The sequence below is a fragment of the Fukomys damarensis genome, unplaced genomic scaffold (assembly GCF_012274545.1).
Source record: "Fukomys damarensis isolate Sample0158 unplaced genomic scaffold, DMR_v1.0_HiC HiC_scaffold_36, whole genome shotgun sequence".
NCBI classification, from domain to species: domain Eukaryota; kingdom Metazoa; phylum Chordata; class Mammalia; order Rodentia; family Bathyergidae; genus Fukomys; species Fukomys damarensis.
The window spans coordinates 14,497,754-14,519,264 of NW_022900948.1; the positions used below are offsets into that span (position 1 = coordinate 14,497,754).

The 21,511-nt window shown below is 47.0% G+C and overlaps 1 protein-coding gene across 2 annotated transcripts in view; it reads right to left on the reverse strand.

Moving 5' to 3' along the window:
- The window catches only part of Pax5 (paired box 5), a 175,833-nt gene that overhangs the window by 101,800 nt on the left and 52,522 nt on the right, over positions 1 to 21,511 (reverse strand). For both annotated transcript variants that reach the window (XM_033759183.1, XM_010619397.2), the window contains exon 6: positions 10,729 to 10,904. In XM_033759183.1, coding sequence (XP_033615074.1) covers positions 10,729 to 10,904 — 176 coding nt within the window. The remainder of the gene's footprint in view (positions 1 to 10,728; positions 10,905 to 21,511) is intronic.

The window sequence follows — 21,511 nt, forward strand, 5'->3', positions numbered from 1 at the left end:
TTTTTTTTTTTTTTTCTTTCTGGTGCTGGGATTGAACCCAAGGCTTCACACCTGCTGGGCAAGTGCTCTATCACTGAGCTACCCTCCTAGCTCCTTTCTTATACTTTTGAAGAATAATTTCCCAGAATATAAAATTCTGGATTAGTGATTTTCTTTCTCCCAAAACTTTTTTTTTTTTTTTGCTACCGGGGATTGAACTCGGGTCCTTGTGCTTGCAAGGCAGGCCACCGAACCACTGAGCTAAATCCCCAGCCCTCCCAACACTTTTAAATATTTCTCAGCATGCTTTTCTTGCTTGTGTGGTTTCTGTTAAGAAATCACTAGAATTGTTCTGCTTGCTTCTCAATAAACAAAGTATGCTTTGACCTCTGGTTTATTCAAGATTTTCCGTCTGATTTTCTGACATTTGACTATGATAGTCTTCCACACAGATATTTTCATGTTTAGACTGCTTGGTGTTCTCTGATTTTCTCATAACTATGGTCAGTCTCTGTCATTAATTTTGGAAAACTCTTGGCCATTACTGCATCAAATATTTCTTATTCTTCATCGTCTTTTCCCTTTCTTGTTTTGTAATTATTCATGTGTTATTCCTCATAAAACTACCCCACAGTTCTTGGATGTCCTGTTTTTGCTTGGGGGTTTCTTGAGTTTGTGTTTTCATTTTCCATTTTAGTTTAGGAAATTTCTGTTGACATATCTTCAAGCACATTCATTCTTCTCTTGCCTGTGTCTAGTCTTTTAAAGAGCCTATTAAAGGCATTCTTTATTTCAGTTACTGTACTTTTATTATTTCTAGCATTCCTTCTTGATTCTTTAGCAAAGTCTCTGTTTTGCTGCTATATTGCCATCTAATCTTGCATGATGTCTACTTTTTCCATGGCAGTTGTTAACATATTGATCATACTTATTTTAAGTTCCTTCTCCAATAATTCTGAAACCTGTATCATATTTAGGTCTGATTCTGAAACACTACGACTATATCCACACACAGTTCAGGTATTCAGAGGTCAGGCTCTGAGCTTCCTCTTAATTTCCAGTCCCTGAAGATTTTCTTCTTTTGCTCAACCTCAGGTATATGTAAAAATATCTTATTGTTATTCAAAGTCAGTTCTCACGTAACATCTTTGGCTGCATCCGTTGCTATAACTTTATGCTACACAGCATAACACAGGTGGTCAATGTCCCTGACGTGGCGTATCTGTAAAGATCTCTTGCATGAATGAATGAATGAATAAATGAATGAAAGACTGCCCCACCACCAAGGTGCAGGCAGTTCTTTCATAATTCACTTATGATCTTTAAACCCCACATACGCAGAATTTTCCTGTCATCAAAAAGAGTAGAACAGACAGAAAGAAAAGCTGTAAATAAGTCAAAATAAAAACAAGAGATGGATTTCCAGTTGGTTTTATCCCTCACACAATATTAGAGCTGGAACAGATCTCAAACTTTAGCAACTCTTTTGGAAAGTTGCTTCTTCCTTTTCTCTTTCTGGAAGGACTGGGACCAGAACTCTTGCCCCCTCTTCCCTGGTACTGCAACACCCTTCACCCGCTTAGAATTTCCTGCCATAGAAGTCATTTGTCCTCCTCTTCAAAGCTCAGGACATTCACTGCTCCATGTTCTCTAGGGGAAGATTCACTGTGCCTTGAAGTCTTCTTCCAGAAATTCAGCTTCCAGATATCAACTAAGCCAGGCCAGGCCCACTTCATGGAAACACCCACCATGTCCTCTCTCTCAGTTTCATCTTTTCTGCCTGGGAAACTCCAGGAAGGTCTGCTCCACGAGGCAGTCAGAGTCAGAGACAATGTATCAGAAACTTGGGTCTCTTCTGGCTTATGGGTGCTGCCCAGCTTGGGTTTTCAGAGAATCCCAGAAACAGCTGAGAAGGCATAAAGTGAATATGTAGGTACACAAAGTGAGTATGTGTTCAGATACTCAAATTAGTCCCTTGTCTACGCATCCATGCCTGGCAAACCCAGACCAGCAGAGTGAAAGAGAAGATTCAAGGTCCCATTCAATTCCAACTCTTACTGCCCATAAAAGCAGAGCCTTCCAAATAATGAGCCAAGATATCAGAGCATCTCAGACTTTGGGTGATCAGGTAGGACTTGGGGAATCCAAAGTCTGCAGGCCAGGTGCCTCAGCCATGAGCATCCTTTGTTAACAGTGTGTCCTTTAAATACCAACACGCTCTATGTGTGCTGTGGCATGGCAAAAACTGTGTCTGAGCAAAATGTGTCCAGCCTACCATCTGCTTCTTTAATCTGTAAAACATATGGGTCCTCTCTACATGCACCCCACAGTCCCCCGCATACCAAGTCCTCATCAAAGAAGTCAAATGTAAACTATAAAGTCCTTGTCCTCATCAAGAGTTGAGATGATGGAGCTGGGCTGATCATGAGCCTCTGAGGTGGCTTCCTGTAGACATAAACTTTCCCAAGATGCAGGAATAGGGGGAACATTTTCCCACACACCTTTGAGTGGCAGTGGTCCCAAGGCAGCAGTACAGCTTCCCAAGAACCAAATGGAAGAATCCAGGAAGAGCTGCCTATATGTCTGGGGATTCTCTTAAGTCAGGCTGTTGAAAAGGCTGCATTCCAGAGCCTGTAGGTGTCACTGGTTAGCATGTGGCCTTTCTTTTCTCTCATAAGGCTGAACCCCGCAAAGCCCACTAAGGACCTCTAAGTGTACTGTGGAGGACGACAGCTACTGCCTTGCTGGCTCTCCACTAGAAATACGTGTGAAAATGCCCTCTCTTTTCCAAGTGTCAGGGGAAAAGTAGCTTTATTTGAGGAACTGGCCTATTTTCCCCTCATGGACAGCAAGCACAAAAATGATTGTGTTACCTAACTTGCTTTGACCTTTAGGATTCTCACCATCAAGTTTGAGTTGAACTCTAGTAACCCTATCACTGGCTATAGAGTTAAGGGTTTGGGTTTGGAGGTGAGAATGGGGGAACAGAGGAGAGAGGGGAGGACTGTATAACACAGCCACAACTCCTGGGAAGTTCCAGGGACTGGAAAGAAGGCTGACCAGTCAGGACAGGTAACCTTCTCCTAGGGTACAGTGACACTGCTTGCACTTTGGCAATGGCCTCCTATTCCCCCAACCATTCAAGTCTCCTTACAGCAGCCAGAATAATCTGATCTGTATTGGATTGGATCCTGGCATTTCCCAGTTTAAAATCTTGTGGAGGCTTCTTCCTCTCAAGATAAAACCCGAGGCCTGACCTAGTCCATAAGTCCTTTTACATCAGCCCTCCTCACCTCAGTAACTGCATCACAGGCCACTTCCTGCTTCCACGTTTACCAGCCCCATGGGACATCTCCAGCCTCAGGCCTTTGTGCAGGCCGTTCCCTGTGCATGGGACACTGTCTCCACCACCTTCAGCTGAAAGATGCCATTCTGAGAGAGATGCTCTCTGACCCCCTCTAAACAAGGTCCCATTCTATTCCTGTCACACTCTGGCTTTCTCATCATAGCATCATCACACTCTAACTATAATGTCTGTTGCCATCACGATAAGGCAAATCCTGGGGACCATGTCTGTCTTTGTTGCTGCCAATCTGCCCAGAATTTAGCATGGTACTAGCACTGAAGAGTTATGCAATAAGTATTTGCTGGAATCAATCAATCAAACAGAAGAGGTCTGTCTACACTTGCAGAGGGCAGGGAGCTGACCTCAAAGAAGTGCCTGTATTCACAAAAGCAAGGAGTGGAGGATGCAGCAGTCTTACTGAGTACTGCATTTGGGCCGTGTTATTTGCTCTCTCCCTGTCTTCATTTCCTCATTAGATACTTGAAGATCGTAACTCCCTCAGGGAACTATGTTGGGGTTAACTGGTGGTTCCTTTATCTTTAGCTATCCATTATGCTCTGCCACCTCCCAAGCTGTGGCACCTGTCAGCAGGACATTGTTATGATTTATCCTCCCCTTCCTCAACATCCCCAGATGGACCTGGCAATCAACTCCCAAGCAGAGGATACAGGGCCCTATGTGCAGGAAGCGAGGCTGACAGCAGCCACCAATCTCCAGACCTTGGACCCTGGTTCACCAGAAAACCCCTCCTTTCTCCATCCACTGAAGAAGCTGGAGTCACCCCTCAGGTTCCCAAGAGCTTGCATTGTAGTTCAGGGGCAATGTGCTCAGCCACCCTAGTGAGGCTTCCTAGAGGCAGCTGCCTTTCAGTGCACTCCATGTAGCACATTTTTGTTACCTCCTCTTCCCCATCCCCTCTTCTTATCAGACCCTTCTTATTCCTCCTGTCTTAGAATCATCCCTTCAGTCAGAAAGGTCTTAGTATTTAGCTAATGAAGTCCCCAGCAGATTCTTAAACTTCTAATACAGAATATATGAAAAAAAGGATAGATTGCATGCCTACAGTGACTGGAAGCTCACTACTTCAAAAGTATACCTGTTCTACTATTTGAAAGGTTGGGCTATTAGAGTTCTCATAGCTTGTCTCCTGCCCAGTTTACAATCCCAAGTCTTCCCTTCTGCAGATCAAACAGCCCCAATGTCTCAAATTACTCCTAGGAAATAATTTTCAATTGCCTCTTCGGAACAAACTCTATTTCGTCTGTAAAGGAGGAACTTGACCTTGAGCACAGTGCTGTGAGAGGAGACCAAGTGAGAGGAACAGAACCAGCTCAGAGTAGAACAGGACGGTCACCACCTTAGACCTCGTTCATGCCTCTAAAAACCACGCTGGCAAGACGGGCACCCCAGACCTACTAGCTCATGCTCAGCTCTCAGGCCAAGTAGATTGTATCTCTAGAAAACTGCCCCCCTCTAAGGATCAGTGGACAGCCTGACCGCACTGCAACCGGGCTCATCTGGTGATCATTGGTCTGGGCTCTAGAGACAGGGATCTTGGCTCTGGCTTCTACTCTTGGCTCTGCACATACTTACTGTGTGTCCTTGGCTAAGCCACTGCACTAATCTTAGAAGGCCTCGGCTGTCCTGTCTGCATTATGGGATGATGGGAGTTGTTGTGACTTGATAAGAAGGTGGGGAAAGTAAAGTTCTCCACAGAATAGAGTGAGGCACATAGTAAGTAACAAATACACAATATCTCTGACAATCACTTCAGCAATGATTAAAATTCAAAACATTTATAAGCTCAGACAAGACACGAGTGGGTTTAGGCTGATGGATCAGTGCCTCATGGGCCACGTGGAACTCATGCTGGGCCTGCACAGGGTAGGATTTAGAAACAGGTTGAAGGAAAGTTCCATGCAGGGGAACAGTGAGCAGGAGCTCAGAGTGTGAATAATATGAAGACAGTAATGGTGACTGCAGGACCTGCCAACAAAGTACAAACAGCCATGCCTGGTACTCAGCCTGCTCACACACATGGGCACACATGCACATGGCAGTACTAGGACAGGAGGGCTGTGGTCAGCATCCCCCTCAGTCTAGGAGTGGCCCAGTCCATGTGTGTGAGTGAGGGATGATGCCTGGCAGAGCCAGAGCTTCTGTGGGCAACCAAAGGGACATGGGGCAGTGAAGGGTCATGAGGAGAGGAAGGCCTGCACTGGGGGAGATCATGAGGGGCTCCTATGTGAAATGGGCTACAGGAAAAGCAGGGACAGGGCAAGAGGCAAGAAGTCCCAGCAAAGGCTGCTTCCAGAGTGGGCAAAACACTCTGAGCCACAGGCCCAGGGCCCCTTGGGACACTCTGCTCTCCTCACCTCCACATTCCAGCCCTCTGAGGCTTGGGTCCCTTCTGCTTGTCCTGCCCACTGTCCCTGACTTCCTGCCACTCAGCCCACATCCAACCACCCACTGGCACTTTCCTGCCATGCTCACAGCCCTCCCACCTTTTTGCCCACGCTATTCCTTCTGCGTAGCACACCCTCACCAGCCAACTAGCTAGCATCCCCACAGGTCTGACCCTGCCCATCCCTCAACACACAGCACTAATGGCACCTCCTTCCATCCTGGCACACCTGCCTCCTCTCCCTCTTCCACCTCCGTGTGGTGTGACACAGACCTGCTGGGAGGACAAGGAAGAAAGGAAACAGGTCCAGAGTCTCGTCTTTCTCCCCACGGTACCCAGCCCTTTTTCTAAGTTATGGTGGGTGTTGTTCAACCTCAATCATGCTGGGTAATGCCATCCAGCCTCTTTCCAGGAACAGGATGCCCACAGGAGTAGGCCACACCAGAATCCCTTAGGCCCACCAGCCTGGAGAAATGTACCAGAGGGCAAAGCAGCTCAGGAGAGCAGGAGGCACTTCTGGTGACTTTCTCTGTTAGACAAGGGACAGGCCTTCTCCCACTTTAACCCCTTGTGACCTTTGAACTTCCCAGGAGGTCAGCAGCACGTCCCCTTCCCCAGCTGTCTCTCTGTCTCTGGCCCAATGGGAGGGAGGGCCCGGGGCCCGTTCCATTTTGTGCTCGTATTGATCTGTTGGCAGCAATGGGCTGGATAATTAGCCAGGAATTAGGGTTTCTATTACAGCCAGGAGGCTGCTCCAGCTGATTTATCACCTGAATAATTTACTGTGATTGAAAGGAAATTAAAATGAACTCCATTTGACAACTGTGAGCTTTTATGGGCTTTAGTGAAGGCTCAAAAGCCAGATTAATAGCCTGGTGTTGGTTAATAGTCTGCCGAGAGTAAATACGGCAGGCTGTGCTCAGAGGCCTTCCTGCAGTGGCCAGAGGAGGGACCTGCTCTGCCACCATGCCGGCAGGCGCCCATGACGGTGTCAACACGAGTTTTACTGAAACAGATTCCACTGTTGGCCACACACGCGCGCACACACACACACACGCACTCTCTCACCACCAGCGCTTATTTCTTCATCTTGTTTTTTCCTCTTCTGCTCCTCCAAGGTGATTTTTACTCACTCCACATGTAGGAAAAACAGAATTGCTTTTTCAATAACCATTTTGAAAAGGAAGTGTTTCATTGCCCTAGGAGTGGGACTCCATTAACCCCTTCCAACAACTCAAAGGGTTTACTAAATTTCCCTATGAAAACCCAAGACTGATCCACCTATCCAGGGCAGGACTTGGCAGGAAAAGCAGCAAGAGGAGGTGAGGACCTCTGAGCTTATGACTGTGTCTGGCAAGACTCTAGCCTGAGCCTTAGCACAGAAGCTCTTCCCAACAGTCCCAGGAGGGTGAGGGATTTGGCAGGATGTGACCTCCCCAAGCCAATGAAAGACTGTGAGGGTCCCAGAAGGACAAGCAGACTCTGGCTGCAAAAGGATAGTCAGAGAACTGCTCCTCAAGCATTACAGGGCCATGAAGGCCCATGGAGCCACCTTTTACAACATGGGACAGAAGATCCTGAGGTCCCATTCCAGCACTGTGGCCTTGACAATCCAGGAAACTTCCTGGACCTTAAAACTGGGTGAACAGTCTGATGAAAAAGTTCCAGATGAGCCTCACCCAGCTTGCCCAGCCTGATTGGAAGGCATTTAAATAGAGGGTGCAGTGAGAGACTGCACATAAAAGACCTTTGAAAGCTCACCATTCTCACGCATAGATGAGGAGCATCTTTGTCATGGTTAGGTTGCTGCTGTTGTCAACTGTGATTACAACCCTGCCACATGTATGGAACCTGAAACCCAGAAAAAACTGACTTGCTCAACAGGGCAGGATCAGGACTCAGATCAAGCTCCCCAACTCTAAGGCCAGAGGAGCTTCTTTCTTCCCCACCTGGATACTCCATGAAGATGACAGCAAGTTCCTACCCAGGCCACCAGGTCAGAGACACAAACCCAGACAGCCTGATGTGCTCACAAATGGAAGAGATGGCCAGCCACCAAGCCAGACGCTCAGAGCTCTCTCCTGGTGCCACCACCACGCCACCCTGGGCTCATGAGGCAACGCTCGTGGAATAGTCACCCGGCAGATAGCAAGCAGAAGAGGATGCGAGGAACCATACCCTTGACATGCATCCCTTCCCTGCTGCGGCCCCTTGCTCAAGCCATCATTTGCCCGAAGTGATGGGGCACTGTGTGCGAGGGTATGTCATTCATAGTCCAGTGGCTATATTTGTGCAGGTGGCCCTGCAGCCTCACCTCCCATCTCTCCTCATTACAGCACATTACGGGAGGTGAAGCAGATTAACCAGAAAACACTGAGTCAGTCATTATCCCCTGTGCCGTCTGCTTGCAGGCCCTGCCTCAGACCCCACACAGACACAGGCCCACAGATATTCCGGCAGATTCTGAAGGACACTGCCAGCGACGAAGTCCTCACAGAGCCTGTAACTCAGGTTTCCTCCCCCTTGGAGCACATCGGGGGGCCCTTCAGGGCCCCCACTGATGTCACCTCTCCATACTATTGCCTGTGATGCTTCCACCAAGGCGACTTCTCCCTCTCACTCATACTTCATCTGGACCCACAAGACCATCTCTCTCATCCTCTGTCTTTTAAGTCCACATCTCACTGTCCTAAAACAGTAGGCGGAGCAGATATGTGTGGCTCGTGCCTGTGTCCCCCAAGGGCCAGGCACAATACCAGGCCCACAGCCTATGTGCAAGAAATACACTGAGTCCATGAGCCTCTAAGCAAGTGAGAGAATCAGCACACAGGTAACTGGATTCTGAGCACCGGGGTAGAACTGACTATGAAGCTTTACAGTCTGCCCCATCTCATGCGGCATCCTAAGATAAACGAAGTAGAACTCAGATTCTGGCTTCCAGGAGGATCATGTGAAAAACTGAGGGAGCCTCTAGCACCAAACATCCGGTGCCTCATAAACAGGGGCTTAATGGGGGTGCTGGTGCTTCGTGCTGGATGGTCAGGCCGAGTGCAGAGCACTGGCCCTGGCCCTTCACCCACACTTGCTGGGCGACCCCAGACAGCTCTGTCCCCTCTCTGGGCCTTTACAAAATGAGCCCTATCATTATATGCTCTTGTCAAAAGCTATAAGAATGATTTCCTCCTGGATTCTGGGGGAAATGATGACCTCATCCTGAGAAAGTCCCCTCTTTCTCTCCTATGTCAGAGGAAATGTGGCTATCACTGTCACTCGAGGAGAGAGGCTGTTAGAGATGGAAGCAGACTCCTACTCCCAAAGCCTAGGGTCCAGAGTGTAGTAGCAGCTCTGTCCGGCACACACAACTACACCATTCTGATGGGAGGCCTTACTTGACTTGTAGGAAAAGACCAGTATCCTCACCCCAGTCCATAAGAGCAGGCCCATGTCCCCAACATCACCTCTCACTCCATTCCCAGAATCCCAGACAAGCTGGCTCCTCTGTTTCCTCCTCCTGCTCCTCCCTATCACAACAGGGGCTCTGCACTAGCTGTTTGCTCTGCCAGGCACATTCCCTTCACCGTTTCACCCTTTCTCTGCGTTCTGCTCAACCAGCCAGGCTCATGATGAGTGCTTCTAGGCTCCTTTACACCTTCCAAAATGGTTCGATCTCTGCTTCTGACTCTCAGAGAACTTTAGACATCTCAGCACCAAGCCCACCTGTATCCCACAACTCTGTGAGTAGTTCTTACTTGTTGTGTTTCTTTTGCAAGTTTGTAGGCTTCTTGAGGTCAGATCCAAGCCTGTCTTGTACAGTAATGGATCCTTGTACAAAGTAGGCGCATATCTGTTTGTTCAGTGAATACATGACTTGCTGGTTGGCCTTAGGCAACTCACTTTGCCTCTCTGGGCCTCAGTTTCCCCATCTGAAAACAAAGTGGCTACATGGTCTGTCAAAGCCCTCATAGGAACTGCTCAGAGAGCACCAGTGCATCATAAAATGGTAGCCTGGGGGGCCTGGCTCATTCTGTACCCAAGATCTCCTCCAGAACCTAGACTGTCCATGGCCTGCACTGTCTCAAATGGCTCTTTAGACAAACTTCAAAGCACCATCTCATTATCATTTAGAGGAAGCTCAGAGAGGCTGGTGCTTACCATAGGCACCCCTTAGTAAAGTGCTGGGCAAAGTTATTGCTCATAGGGTTTCTCTGACTTACCTATCAGAGGGGAGTTCTCAGCTGACTAAAAACACAACTAAGCTGCCCATGGTTGTCAGGTAACTAGTTAGGGCCTGGCATAGATAGGGCATTGGGAAATGTTGTCCTAAACTGAAGCTGGTACTTTAGACACCTTATTCAGGCCCTGAGAGCCTCTTACTGGAGGTCTTTCTGGTATTATGTCTATAGCCACAGACAGTGACTGCTCCTCAGCTGGGGACAACAGGCTGCCTATGCAGCCAGGGTGGTCCTCCTGCTTCCTTTCCTCTCCTCCAACCTCCAGGCTTATCCAATGTGACAGTTCTTCAACTCCTGTCTCTTGGATCCAGTTGTTAAAAGCATGACAGTTAAACCAACAAGAAGGCTAACAGTGTAGTCCATGAAAGTTTATGGCAGATGAGACCCCAGGCTACCTTTTGGCTTTATTTTCCAACTTCATTCTGATTGGATAATGACCCAAGACAACCTCACGTAGCCTAGAAGATTATTACACCCACCCTGTCCAAAGAGCCCCGGGAAAGGACACCACTCAGCAATGGTGCAGCAACCGGACAAATCACATGTTCCTTGAGTGGCCAGAGACAAGAGGCAGTAGGACAAGAAACCAGGGCCCCAGATAAATCCTCTTGACCTTAGAGTGTTGTGATGGCCAAGTTCAGCACAACAAAAAGCCCACTCAGAGTTGAAGCTGGTGGGCTCTCACTCATAACATGCCAGAGGCCTCTGCCTTCAGGAGAGGGACCCGAGCCTGTACTGTGGTGGCAGGCATGAGTCATGGGGTGTACCTGCTCAGGCTTGATGGGCTCCGTGGTGGTGAAGATGTCTGAGTAGTGCTGCCTCTCAAACACTCGGTCTAGCACCTCCAGCTGCTGCTGTGTGAACAGGTCTCCTCTCATCTGCTTCCGCAGGAAATCTCTGCCCGGAAGGGAGTGACCATTCGGCACTGGAGACTCCTGAATACCTTTGATGAGCATGAAAGAAGAAAGGTGAGTGAAGGTTGGACAAGTTGCTAGAGACTGGTAGGTCAGAGCCTCAGAGACCCTCAAACCTAGCTCTTTCCTTGACCACAGGAAATAGCAGAAGTTCCAGTAAGAGGCTGCCTAAGCCAATGTCACCTACTAGTGACTGCAGAGCCAGCCTTCCGTAGCCACATGGCAGTCACCATGCAAAGCCCTTTCTTAGGTGTCATCTCATCTAATTCTCACAATGACCAACCCCAATGTATGTTCTATAGTTTGAAAATGGTTTAAATTTGTCCTCCAGGGGTTCATGTGCTGGAAGCTTGCTCCTCAGTGTGGTAGTAGAGAAATGGTGGGACCTTTAAGAGGTACGGCCTAGTAGAAGAGCACAAGATTGGCCCTTCCATTCCCTCTGACTTCCTGTCTGGTGATGTGACCTCTCGCTCTTGAGCAAATGCTTCTGCCACTGTGGCACCATCTCCATGAGTCCTTCACCAGAGGTGAGCCAAAACCAGTACCGAATCTTTGAACTTCTGAAACAATGAGCTAAATAAACCTCTTTTCTTAGTAAAGTTATCCATCCAGTTATTTCATTACTATAACAAAAAAAAAAACACTGGCTAATACAGCATGTTATTATTTTCTTCATTTTACAGATGAGAAAATGGAGACCTGACGACATTAAATGTTCATTAGTGCTGAAGTTGAGTGCTCAGGCTGACTCAGGGACTTAGTCTCCAGGCGCTACTACCCTTTCTGTACTAAAGACCCTCCTTGGAGGCATAGTCTTTCCTAGAACTGATGTCCTCACCTGGACACTGGCTACCACATCACATGTCGAGTCAATAAAATACTGGGCTGGAAAGGCTGTAGGGAAACAGACGCTCATACAATTCTGGCGGGAGTGACCACACACCTGTGCTAGTTAATTTGACAAAAGCTATCAATATCTCAAGTGCACATTCCCTTTGATGGATGATGGCACTTCTGAGAATTCACTGTACAGCTACACTTACACATGGAAAATGATACATGTTCAGATTCTTGGAGCAAAAGACTGGAAACAGCCTAGGTTTATTTACAGAGGATTGGTTAAATGAGCTCTGGCATATGTGCACAATGTAAAACCTGAATGCAGCAGCAAAAAAGGTGAGGACTCCCTCTTCTGATTAGGATAGAAAGACTTTTATGATACGTTGTTATAAGCAAGGATATAGCATAGTGTGTAAAATATACAACGTTTCATGTGAAAGAGGAGAAAATAAGGGGCCGCCTGCCTCCCAAGTGCAAGGGCCCGAGTTTGACTCCCCACACACACAAAAAAAAGGGAAGAAAATAAGACTTTATGTAATATGCGTATATGAATATACAGAAAGTCTGATTTTCCTATTATATAACATATAATGTATTAAATACCAGTATGAATGATACACATGAGGAACCGTTACAATGGTCGTTCATCTGGGAAGTAAGTAGGTGGAGGTGAGGAGGAGACAGACTTTTCATAGCATGCTCTTTTATCTGACTTTGACTTTGTTTTGTCTCAGCTCTTTAAATGTATTACCAGTTCAGAACCTAGGAAAGTAGATATTCACACTGCCTCTAGTGGTGATACTTATATTTCAAAGAAAATATCATGAATTATCAATTGAAAAACAAATGGGGTGAAATGTCTTTTGTGATTCCTAGGCTTGACCTTCCAAAATGAAAAAACAAGCACAGAGGACAAATGTTTCCTACCAGAACCAGGAACCTCAGGGTCCCTCACTCCCCTCAGGGCTCTTGAGGACACACAGACCCTGAAGAGCTGAGAGGAACCTTGTGGAAACCCAGGCCCAGAGCAAGGCACCTGTCTGTGCAGCAGGGCACCATCATGGGTCAGCCTTGTATGGAAAGGTGCCTTGTCCAGCCCCTTACCCCTGCCAGACACTGCTACCCTAGATGTCATCTATCATGTTAAATACCACACATGAGAAGAATAGGCCCAAAGCAAAGAGCAGGAAGCACTGGCATATTATGTCACTGAAACTCGGCTATAAGCCAATGTCCTGCCTGGGGAAACTTCACTGAAGGTTCTGACATTTGAACAGAGATACCAGCTTTGGGTGCTTTTATAAGCACTAGGCCTTCAGAGCTCCCATCGAAGCCAAATAGGCTCAGTGCACCCAGCATCCTCTATGGGAAAGAGGTTTCTCATAAATCCCTCTGAGAAAATAGGTTTCCATATCAACTGGACACAAGAAGATTACCATAGGCTAGGCCATAGTTGGAATGATCAGAGACCCTCTGGTCATGGGTGGGCCAAGGTGGAAGCTGGCTTTCTGATCAATGTACTCAGCATAAAACTCACATCCTTCTTCTGGTAGCCTGTGACACTGGCCTTTTACAAGATAGGAACCCGCTCCTGTCCACAAGACGTTGTCTCCAGAGCCTCTTGTTCCACCATGGTCCATCCTCATGGGGACCATTCCCACAAGGTTAACAAAACTAGCAGGATTGGCCCGGGGATTTAGCTCAGTGGTGTTGCTGCCTGCCTCACAAGGGCAAGATTGGGAATTCAATCCCCAGTACAAAAAAAAACAAAAACAAAAAAAACAAAGAAACAAAAACTAGCAGTAGCCTAACCTCTAGGCGAGGTTATCCATTCAGGCTTCCATTTGCAGGCATTCACCCAATGAGAGTATTCTCAAAAGTCCTCCGCCTTTGGGGGCACACACGTGTTCACACGTGCATACTCACACACATTCAGGGAGACAGCTCATCTTGCTTCTACTCAGCTATTGCTGCACCCAGTCATCCTGGTCCCAATCACTGCTGACAAAGCTGGACTTCGGTTTCAGTCCCCACAGCTCCCAATGAGTTTCTCCCTGCCCATCACATCCATTTTTAAGAAACTTCTTCCTATCTACTTTAATTAAACTCCCCAGCCTGCATCCTGCCAACCACACCCAAAACTCTTAATGAACACTCCTTCCTACCAGCCAGTTTCCCATTTCCTAGTAAGATCTGACTCTGTCACCAGCGCCCCACTTCTCCCTCCCATTCAGGCTGCCCCACAAGACACGCCCTACCCTACCCTTAGAGGAAGGCCTCTCCCTGCCACCCGGGCGGTCCCTCGGAGGTGGGCTCTATCCCTCTCTCTCCTGTGGAAACTCACAGGTTGGGCTCTGGAAGGGCAGAGTTTCACCCCAGTGAGAAAGGTAGAGAGGGAAATTCAGCTATGGGTCCCTTCAGGAAAAGTCAGACTGTCTGGTTACCGTGTGGGGCTCAGCATAAAGTACAGGCACAAGGCACAGGGTCAATATAAGGGTGTGTACAGAGGGCCTCGGAGACCTTCCCCTTGAGCAAAACTATGCATACTAAGGGTGCAAGCAGCCTGGGTTGGACCTGTGCCCCCTTCTATAGTCTTCTGGGAAGAGGACTGGCTATATGCTGCTTTGGCTTTTTGTCTCAAAATAAAATAAAAAATGGACATGAAAGGAATAGGAGTGAGGAAAGAGACTCCAGGAGGGCTTTAGAGGCTGGCAGGGGTAGAAAGGATCTGAACCTTGTTGGGGGAACTTTGGGGATCCCTGGGAGGAGGCTAAGGAAACAATCACTCTCCATATTCTTCCATCCCAGAGCCTGAGTTTCTAACTCTTTTACATCAGGGGCATGTTTTCCAAACTCCTTCCAACTGCATCTGTTGGTGGAGACTTGGGGTGGGCAAAGACAGAGTTTTCCATTTGGGGGTGTTTGGCCCTGGAGTCAGCTGTCAGCCACACATGATCCAATGTGCCCATAAGGGACGTAAACCATTCCTCAATACCATGGACAGACACAGCCTGCAAGCGTTGCTCCCCCCTCTCCCAGATGTCTTCCTCCCTTCCCCGGCTGGTTCTCTTTCTCCTGTTCTTAGAGCTCTGACTACTTTCTCCGAATCTTAGGAGCCAAGTCCCCTGGGCCTTCACACCCACTATGGGCTATTAGCTACTACCTTCAAGCAAAAGACTGTGGGTAATTCATCTCCGTCTCCTCCACTGGGAAAGTTTATGGGATAAATGAACAAATTATATCTATGATAACCACTTTCCCACTGCACATCTGGTCTGGAAATGTCAGGATCCCTTTACCTGACCTCACTCATTCTTTCATTCATTCTTCTGTCATCCAGCATAGTGAACACTCTCTCACGCTGGGGATGCAGAAATAGGCAAAAACTGATGCAAACCTTGAACTCTTGGAATTACATTTGGTGGAGGAAACAAATGTTAACTACAAAATAATCAGACTCAGATGGGTGCAGGTATCAACCACAAGTGCTCTTACCAAAAGGTGTCTGATTCTGAGGGCAGGGCTATGCTGACCTGCCTCCAAAAGCTGCACACAGTAGGTGCGTAGTGAATATGAGCCATGCAAACAGATTATATGCTCAGAGGCAGCTCAAAACTCAGTGCCGAAAATCATCCTGTGTACAAGGGCAGGTCTGAACCTCCAGACCTCCAGTGTAAGTTTTTGCAGCATTTCTCTGCTGCACTCCAAAGATTCTGTCTCACTTAATTGGACAATGTGGTCTTGGAGGCAGGCTACAGAAATACTCAGACTCATTTTATTCCACAGAGAAAAATCTAAACTCACCACGTGAATGGTATACTTAAATATAGGGTAGACATGGCCAAAAGTATAAAGGTATACAGGGGGCAAGGTATCTTTAAATCTTTTTTTTTTTTTTCTACTCCAAATCAAATAATATGTAATAGACCCAGTGCTGGGCTTAGTCAACCATGGCTCGTAGAATTAACATTCTGGAAGCTAGCTTCAGGGGAGCAAGGGGCAGGAAGCCCCATCTCAGGGAGCAAAGAAATGCTGGCTTTAAATTTCAGGTTAAACCAATGTTATTCACAACTCGGCTTTGAAGCTAAAAGCTTTACACAATTGGGTCTGGTAACGCAAAAAGGGAGGAAGCAAAATAGCCTCAGATTCCCATCTGTCAGGAGAAAGCTGTCTCTTGTATGTCTTAAAAGATCATAAACCCATTGCATTTTCTTTGGAGCACAGCAGATTCGGGGGTTTTGCATTTTTCTTGGAGGGCTCTGGTTTGTTTCTTTAAAAATCATCAGGCACTTTATGTCTGCAGATGCTCCCTGGGAGGAAAAAAAGATAAAAACAAACAAGAATCTCCAAAATCTCTTTTGGCATCATGGCCTTTGAGATGCAACCACAGTTGGAAACTGAGGAGTCCTGGGAGAGGAGGCTAGAGCTGCTGGGTCATCCGCCAGCTTTGCTACAAGTCCCCTTTCTCTACAGAGCCTGGGCCAAAGCCAGAGCCCTTACAGAGCCTCCTGTACCCCACAGCAACTCCTCAGCAAGGCGGGGCAGTGGCAGGCCCCAGTGGGAAAGCCTGGGGAGCCAGCAGACCTGGGCTCTAGCTCCAGCTCTGCCCTCACTTGCTTTGTCAGCCCCGGGAGATTGTTCTCCCTCTCTGGATTTCAGAGGCCCCATCAGTAAAGTAAGAAAGTTGAGCGAGTCAATTCTAATCCTTTTCTCCTTCATCTACTTTTCCCCACTTTGGTTGTTTGTGCAGATTTTGTAGATGACCCCACGCCCACCCCTACCAATATCTCTTTCATCCCTAAATAACTGCCTAAGCCAAAGAAGAGATTCCATTCTCTTTGTCAGTACGTGGTTTAGGAAATAAACATGCACAGAAAGAGAGGGTTGTTGGGGGCGTGGGCTCCAAAAAAGCCACAAAGACAGGAAGAAATCTCTCTTCCTTCACTGACCTATATTCACCCTGAAATGTTTTGAAATTGTGATAAGAATCACAGATTTCATCACTGTGTTTATGTGACCACAGTTCTCTCCAGATCAGACCATTCTTCAGCTTTCTGCCACTGAAGTGGCCCCCACCATACTCCCAGACCTGCCACCCCCAAGGAGGATGAAGAAGAGACTCAGGTCTCTCCAGGAGTGCAGAGCCAGGGTGACAGGAATACGGATATGAGCTGGCTCACCTCCAGCTTTGGCCAAGTGAGCCCAGGGCACTTGGAGTTGGTCTTCTCAGATGGCTGCAATGGTTAATTCCAAAAGCAATCCATACAAAGCAGGTCAATCAAAATAGAATCATGCTAAATAGAAACTTTTAAAAATTGCTTCAGATGCAAGTTGTGATGTTTTTTGTTTTGTTTTATTTTGTTTTCTATGCAGTACTGGGGATTGAGCTCAAGGAGTGCTAAGCTACATACCCAGTCCTCTATTTTATCTTAAGGTGGAGAGTCACTAAATTGCCTTGCTGGCCTTGAACTTGCAATCCTCCTGACTAAGCCTCCTGAGTAGTGGGGATTGTGAGATGTGAGCCACCGAGTTTAACCTGAGATACAATTTTTAAGACACTCACTGAGGGCGGCAATAGCTCTGGAATTTCCCCATAGGAGGGACTAGCTAGGATCTAAAAGGGGCAGGGATCCAGGGGAATGGTCCTAGGGCTCTGTTAGCAGAATTTCCTGCACAAGATTGAGAATGGGCTGGGGATGTGGCTCAGTGGTAGAGCACTTGCTTAGGGTACACAGGAGTATCAACTTTCCCCAGAAAAGAAGGAAGAGGCCTGATCCAGATAATGGGGCCCCAAGTTCTCTAAGTGCCTGGTGGAGCTTGGAAGGAGTGCTAGTCAGCATCAGACACTGACCCTAGCTGTTTCCACGTCCTTTGATTTCATTATCCTCAGAGCATCTGTGTGTGCTCTCATTCCATGTTACAGCTGGAAAGGCTGAGGATCGCAGGGTTGACTCTCTGTTGTCAGTCAGCTCATAGCTGACTTCCTTTTTCCCTTTTTCCTTCAGTGCTCATTATACATCACTCACTATTTTTTTATTTAAGATAAGGTCTCACTGTATAGCCCAGGCTGCCCTTGAACTTGTGATCCTCCCAAGTAGGTGGGATCACAGGTGTGAACCACTGCACTGGCTCCCTCGTACTCCTCATGCCAGCTGCTAAGGCTAAGGCCTTTAGTTTCCTCAGCTTGGACTCGGAACAATGGGCTTTTGTAAGGATGAAAGGGGAATCTCGGTGATGTGCTCATCCCAGCACCTGCCCGGCGTTAGCTGGTGTCGTCATCATGCCCATCAGGAAAACTGTCCCAAGGCTCCCCTGGGACAAAGCTCAGGCCTCCATCATCTATGGCGCAGTCAGGGTCACTCTGCATTTCCCCCACAATGCCATCCCGGCAGGGACCCAAGCATCCCTTCAACATTGCTCCCCAACACCAGCCCTCACTCCATTCCCTATGTGGACACACCCTACATACCTGCCCGTCAAGGCCCAGCATAAAAGCCATCTCCTCTCGGGAGGCCTCCAAATACAAGGGTTGAACAAATAACCTTCTTTTCCGGGTTTCCTTCAGAGGGTCACACAGGCCACCATGATGGCCTGGAATTTACTCTCTACAAGTTATACTGTGAGCTCTGTCCTTAGGGAATTCCCATTTTATAGATGAAGACACAGGCACAGAGAGACTAAGCATCTCACTCAAGGTCACACAGCAAACACAGAGCAAAGCATCTGCATACCTCTCAAGGTACATTAGAATGAAATTAGCACAGTAACGGAAGTGGCTCAGCATTCCAAGGAAACCCTGGATGCTCCGTACCCAAGCAGGCCCCAGTTCAAATCCCCATGCCATCTCTTACAAGTCCATGATATTTCACATTTCATATTTCATTCACAACTTCTTTAACCTCTCTAATCCTCAATGTTCTCGCCTGTAACATGGGTTGATAATGGTGCCTGGGTTTGATGAAAGAATTGAATTAAGACATCTAAAATACTTGGCAGAACTCCTCTCATTTGGTAAGTGCTCAAAGGACATGAGCTGTTTTGTCTGAGGGCTTATGTGTGATTCAATTTAAGAGATGCTAATCAAGCTGGGCGTGATGGTGCACACCTGTAATTCCAGCACATGGGAGGCTGAGGCAGGAGAATTGCTGTGAGTTTGAGACCAGCCTGGGCTACATAGTGAGTTCCAGATCAGTCTCAACTACACAGTGAGACCCTGTCTCAGAAAAAAAAAAAAAAGACAGATGCTAATCAATCAGTTTGTTGACTGAATAAGTAATCTAGGAAGACATGAGGGCTTTCGGGGCTGGGTGTTTCAGGGGAACTCCACAGGGGCATGGACAGTGATATGAAACCTTGGAAGAAAACCACCTGAGGGTGACCTCCACTATACCAGTCATGCTGGAGAAGGAAAGAGTGAAACAGCTAAGGGTTTATGTTCTACCTACTTCTAAGATTTGAAACAGTTCATAAAATTTTGAACCAGAGTGGATGATAAACCACACAAAGTAGGTAGAGCTCTAGGCTCCCTGGAGATCTGGCTCAGACTCATGACCACAACAAAAGCAGCACTCACCCATCCAATCTAACTGATTCAGTGCTTCTGCTCCCGGAGTGGTCCCTTTTGAGGTGCTCGGACCCAGAGATGACCAGCAACAGGGAAGGGGCCTGGAGGAGGGGCCACGTGAAGATCAGCAGCAACAAGGTGCCAAGTGAGACAAGGGCATCAGAATCCAGGCACAGACAACCAGATCCAGTTGGCCAAAATTTCTAGGGTGTCCACTGTGAGCCAGGCCCCTTGCTGGGAACCAAGGTGGGAGGGTTGGAAATATCCCGTGGCAACTCAGAACCAAAATCAATGTTCCGGGTGATTTATAAATCCCGCCCTAAACTAGGGCCACGGACTGAGAAAAATCAAAGTGGCATGGAGGAAAATTCCAGTGAAACTACCATTATTCAGGCATTAGTTTCACTCAATCTTTCTTCTCAGAGAAGGGAAACGCGAAATTGTAAAATTGCCAAATACATTCAGGTTTGACGTGAATGAATCTGATTGTGCCATGTGTTACCCAATGAGTCATAGGCTGTTAGGGAAAGAAAAGTCTCGAGGGACTGGTGATTCCACACTCAAGGATGGCAAAGGAGAGGCCAGAAGGCAAAGGGATTTCTTGGGGGCCAGACAGCAGATCCCAGGGGAGCTGAGCATAGGATATGAGGCCCTAATTAAAGCTCCAAGCCTCACAGATCCATTCGTTCCTGAACCAGATCCTAGGGGTCCAGCTCTGCCCTTAGCACTAGACCTTATAGAGGTTTAAGTCGTAGCTCTTGCCCTAGAATGGAGGATGAAGATGAGTGAATAATCATATAGCACCCAGCCTAAGTGTTGGGAGCCCGAGAAGCAGAGGCAGCCATGGAGTCAAATGACAGTAGCCAAACCATATTCAGAGCTTACCTTGGGAAGCACTGTGCTAAGCACCTGCCTAACGGATCCTAATAAAGGCCCTATGATGTCAAGCCTGTTGTCACATTCCCATTTTACAGATGAGGAAATGGGGACATAGAGAGGTTACATAACTTGTCCCAGGTCACACACTGAAGAAATGAATTCTGAGCCCCTTGTGAAGAGAATCCAAACAATTTGATTACAGAATCTGCTCTTAACCTTACACGCAACCAGTCCCCTTAATCTAGGATGGGATACAGGTGTTTCAGAAAGGGCCCCTGGAAAAGATATAACCTGAGTCTTAAGGATAAATACAAAGGAATTAGTCAAAGAAAGGTGTGGGAGGGGAAATGCATTCCAAACAAAGGGAACAGCATAGGCAAAGCCTGGAGGTACACAAAGCGTGGAGCTTGGGAAATGGTTATAACTCGGTATGATTCAGGAGTCAAAGCTTCCCTCTCTATCTAGCTTCTCAGCACCATTATTCATTGCCCAGAACCTAATACACACTCTGATGTCCAAATAAAGCAAATACCTTATTGAAACTCATGATGCTGATGCGAAGAGATGGGATTTCTTTGTGTGCAAAAAATTCAGATGACCTCAAAGGAGAGGCAGAAAGAAAGCAATACCTTGTGCTTTACCACACAACAAACCTGTTTTCTCTAATCTATACTGTCCAAGTCCATTACCTTGTCCTATAGTGCCTAATTACTCCACCTTACAGAGAGGTATGCACACTAATTAGGAGGGATGTTAACCACCATAATGCAAATATTCCAAAGCAAATGAAATATTACTAGGAGCAAAAGGGTGATTTGTTTCTGGGAATTGTGCTTTTAAATTAGTTCAAAGAACACTGAGGGCTTTGTTTTAATTATACCTGGAAGGACATATGCATGGATCCCCTTTTCAGCTATCGTGCACACAGAAGTCTCTTTCCCATCCCCCACTGCTTAGAAATAAATAAATAATAAAGAAGGGTTTAAAAATCATATTTACTGATATCTTTGCATTACCACCATTTGAGTTTTTAAATTACTAGCTTTATTTTTTCCCCCAAGGATGATATAACTAAAAGAAGGTTCATATTTTGAAGTGTATCTATCTGATCATTTCACAAATGTTTTCTCTAAGATGGGTATGGGCTTTGTTATAGATCAAAGTGAGAGAGAGGAAAAAAAGATAAATCATCAGAGATCCAAAAATATTTTTCATTTGGAGAAGATATCAGGCCATTTCGATTGGGCTGATGGAGTCCCTGTTCTGTCTCTATTACCTGCAGCAGGCAGCCCCAGCCAGGAGCCAACTACTGAGATTATATTCACCATAAGATGGTCTATATATATATATATA